The sequence below is a fragment of the Citrus sinensis genome, chromosome 4 (genome assembly GCF_022201045.2).
Source record: "Citrus sinensis cultivar Valencia sweet orange chromosome 4, DVS_A1.0, whole genome shotgun sequence".
NCBI lineage: Eukaryota > Viridiplantae > Streptophyta > Magnoliopsida > Sapindales > Rutaceae > Citrus > Citrus sinensis.
This window is the reverse complement of record NC_068559.1, coordinates 18,853,912-18,857,582: the sequence shown is the minus strand read 5'-3', so window position 1 is coordinate 18,857,582 and position 3,671 is coordinate 18,853,912. Positions and strand designations below refer to the sequence as shown.

Here is a 3,671-nt window from a genome sequence, read left to right as displayed (position 1 = left end):
GAGCAGCTGCCAAAAGTTTTTTAGAGTACGCATCGATTCATATCCTCTTCATCCTTTAATTTTTTGTCAGCAAAGGCCTTCACTTGACTTTCATCACCAGCCAATGCTCCAGGATTTTTTACGGCAAAAGATTTAGTATATGTCATTGTCTCAGTGGAAAATGTTAGTGATAACCTGTATGCATCCTCCCTCTGGTCTTTGATTGAATGTAATTCTAAGAGATGAGTAAAGTAGAAGCGGCAGCAGATCATGAATGTAATGATTCGCGCCCATAATGTAATTATAATGATCAAGAGATAGGCCGCAATGGTCAAAGCAACATCTGAAAAAGCCTTCAAGCACTTCTTATCATTAGCTGAATTTGACTCTGATTCTTACCAGAGACATGAACAAAAGAACACAAAAATTGGCAGCGGTGCAGCAATTAGAAGGCAAGTGCTTGGATGGCCCTTCCATATGGTGTCATAAGCTTGGATTAATGCTTGCCCTTCCCCACCAAGAGTATTCAAGATCTTTTGTCATGCCCAGGGGCGGATTCACCTTAGGACCAGTGGGGACTTAAGCCCCCACTGGAAAAAAAAAATTTTAATAATTAATTTAGTTTTCATAAAATTCTCAATAATTTTTTCTAAAGCCCCCACTAATTTATAGTCAAGCCTACAATACATAATTATACTTAAATTCTCACATTCTAATTTTTTAAATTCAAATAAAAAAAGATGGACTTTGCAAACTAAAATCAAACTCATAAATATTAATATTAATTTAATTTTTAAACGGCCCACAAACTCATTAATAATTTTTTTTATTAATCTTACTTTTCCAATTCCACTACTAATCCAACGCCCATAAAAAATTCCTAAACATTTACTTATTTTGGTTGTTTACATAGAAAAAATTTTATTTAATAACATTGATAATGAAGTTATAATACAATGTATCAATGTATAGTACAATGTATCAATCTTTTAAATTTATATTTTTATTACTTTTAAAAAAAATTTATGTTACTGTTGAATAAGCCCCCAGTGAATCACTATGCTGTCTCCGCCCCTAGTCATGCCCCCTCGTGCCCCCAATTTTTTTATTTTTTTTTGGTTTATTAGTTTTTAATACTAAAAACTCTTACTCTTCGTAGAATGTAATCTGACATAACACTATAACATGTGAATAAAACTCAAAATTATGAAAGTAAATAATGTAATATATGCAGTGTTTTTATGCAACCAATATAATTATATGTGGCATTGATTTATATAAAATAGTTTGTAGAATAAAATTTATGACTCCAACATTATTTATAATTTAACAAATAGATAAGTGACTAGTTAATCTAGTAGATTTAAATAGCATCACACCCTTTTTCTTTTTTAAATAGAGTTGATTATGGTCCATTGCTAGAATTTAAAAACTTCCGTAGCTCATAGTGAATCAAAAAATTACTGTAGCCTATTAATAATATTATGAAAAGTTTCAAAAGCAACAAGAAATTAACCCTCAAAATTATTTCTTCAAGTTTACTTGTATATATAATATATATGACATGAGCATAATGACAAATTGCTTATCGTCTCAAACCTATCATCAAAAAAAAAAAAAAATTGTAACGTGACAGCTATAAATGTTTCAAAGCACTATGTATTACCTAATTCTAATAATTCAGCTATAATTGTTTTCAAATTACGATGTATTACCTAATTCAACCTCTGTATTAAGATTTGTCTTAAATTATTATTGGACTTTTATCTATTGGCTTGAACTTTTGAGCTAAACAATTTTTCTAAAATGGTATTAGAAGTAAAGTCTCAAGTTTGAATCTGAACTTCACATGCAAAATCTTTAAACAATTTCTTAAATTTTATAACTCATTTTGAGGCTCTTATTCTTTTTGGTCCATCTAGGAGTTTCTATCTTCAATTCATAAGGAATGTCATCCCTTTTAAGTAAGCAATTTCAACACGAATTGTGGTAAAAATTTCAGTAAAAAAATTGGGCGCACTGAGATAACATTCTACAATGGCGACAACAAGAATTCGCCGCACTCCAACCATTTGTTTATTAAAACGAAGACACTGAAGAAACACATCCGCAAAACACAGAAACAAACCAAGTAGCAGTAGAGTAAAACACAAGCCCCAAGATTAAAAAACTCAGCCAAAAGCAGAGACTTATTCAACACAAATTAAGTAGCTAATAAAGCTCAAGGACTTTCTTCCAGGATAGCCTGTTGCTAATATCATCCCACCAGGCACTCACATGCTTCCTGTCTCTAATCATATACTCCTTCTCCATCGGCCCAACCAAGTATTGAGTAAATGGAAGGTGGCTCAGATCAGCCAGGCTGAAGAAATCCCCGGCCAAATACTTGCTCTTCGACAGCCTCTCCTCGTAAACGTCGAGAACTTTTCCAAGCTTTTCCTCGCTCTCCTTTATCAAATTCTCATCGGCAGGAAGTCCCCTCTTCGCGAAAAATAAAATTTGCGTGGTCATCTGGTAAATTGGTGGGTGAAAGTTGTGTGCCTCTACTTCCAGCCATTGTTCCACCAGGCCTCTTTCTTCAACTGTTCTTCCCAGAAGATCGGTTGTTCCTTGAGACTTGTACTTCTCGGCATAATACCTTATGATAGCTCGCGATTCTGCAAATGAATCAATACCTGAAACGTTAAACTTATAACTACAATATAAAACTTCTGAAGTTGAAAGTTACCTGTGCCATGTTTAAGTTCGTAATTAGTTAATTAAAAGAATACATCTCCTTCAAGTCTCTAGAGTTTTTCCAAGATATTTGTGCAATTATTTTCATAGTTGATCCATCTAACTTTTTCAATAATTAATTTTTCTGATATAATTTAAACATCAATAAAATTGATATGCAGTAAATAAGAACTAAAAAATAACTAAATGAATTGCAAAGAAAACAGATATACCAAGACCCAACTATCTGGTCAATTAACTCAAACCTAAAAGTTATTTTGCTCTTACTTAAATTTCACATTTCAGTATATGTGAAAACGAAAGGTGTACCGTATAGAGTAAAATCTCCATCTTGAATAACTGGAAGGGATCCAAAAGGCTGCACATATTATTTTGTCAAAATTGAAAGCAAAAGAGTTAATTAATTAATTAATCAAAGCAAATCAAGACACACGATCTTCAATATAGAAGTTAAATAATTTATATATACATAATAATAAAAATGATGCTTAATTAATTGAATTTATAAATGAACCTGTAATTTGAGGACCGTACACCTTTACCACCATTGTTGTTGCTTACGCTAATCTCTTAATTATTTCTCACTAAAAGTCAGTGAGTGTGTGCACGGTTCATAGGAGTTGCGTATCCGTTTAATATATAGTGCCATTGTGGAGTTTTTCTTAATATTTATATATTAATTTCCAATCAGTGATTGGTGATGTGATTTATAGATTTAATGCTGATGGACCTGAATTTTGAGTTTTTGTCGAGTACTGAATAAATTAGTGATTGTTAAGAAAGAAAAATTAAATAATAAATAAAATAATGAATCCTCACTATTGATTAGGTGCTCAAACAAAATTTTAGTTCAGTATTAAATCCTAATCATGATTTATTGATAGAGATAAGTAAACCAATGGTGATATGTAACTCTCTTAATTTATCTCATTAATTAGCCCCTATTTCTCAACAAA

The 3,671-nt window shown here is 31.7% G+C and overlaps 1 protein-coding gene across 3 annotated transcripts; it reads right to left on the bottom strand.

The window, feature by feature from the left end:
- Positions 1–2,004: 2,004 nt before the first annotated feature.
- Positions 2,005–3,384, bottom strand: LOC102626323 (glutathione S-transferase F9-like). Of its 3 annotated transcripts, XR_001508725.3 has the most exons (3): positions 3,230–3,384; positions 3,025–3,073; positions 2,462–2,636 (listed from the first exon to the last, which is right to left on the bottom strand). XR_001508725.3 is itself a non-coding variant. In XM_015532195.3 (2 exons), the coding sequence occupies exons 1-2, from the start codon at positions 3,261–3,263 to the stop codon at positions 2,191–2,193; spliced, it is 480 nt and encodes a 159-aa protein (XP_015387681.1). In that variant the 5' UTR covers positions 3,264–3,345; the 3' UTR covers positions 2,005–2,190. The 3 variants fall into 3 exon arrangements, 1 of the variants encoding a protein (XP_015387681.1); XM_015532195.3 differs by lacking the exon at positions 3,025–3,073 and having other exon boundaries at positions 2,005–2,636; positions 3,230–3,345; XR_001508726.3 differs by lacking the exons at positions 3,025–3,073; positions 3,230–3,384 and adding an exon at positions 2,708–3,018.
- Between the last annotated feature and the right edge of the window lie 287 nt (positions 3,385–3,671).

What these genes read in the sequence shown, in the direction of transcription:
- LOC102626323 (XM_015532195.3), bottom strand. Translation starts at nt 3,263, where the DNA reads ATGGTGGTAAAGGTGTACGGTCCTCAAATTACAG. An exon ending in GTACGGTCCTCAAATTACAG is followed by an intron (nt 2,637 to 3,229) that starts GTTCATTTATAA and finishes ATTCATTTGCAG; the next exon opens with AATCGCGAGCTATCATAAGG.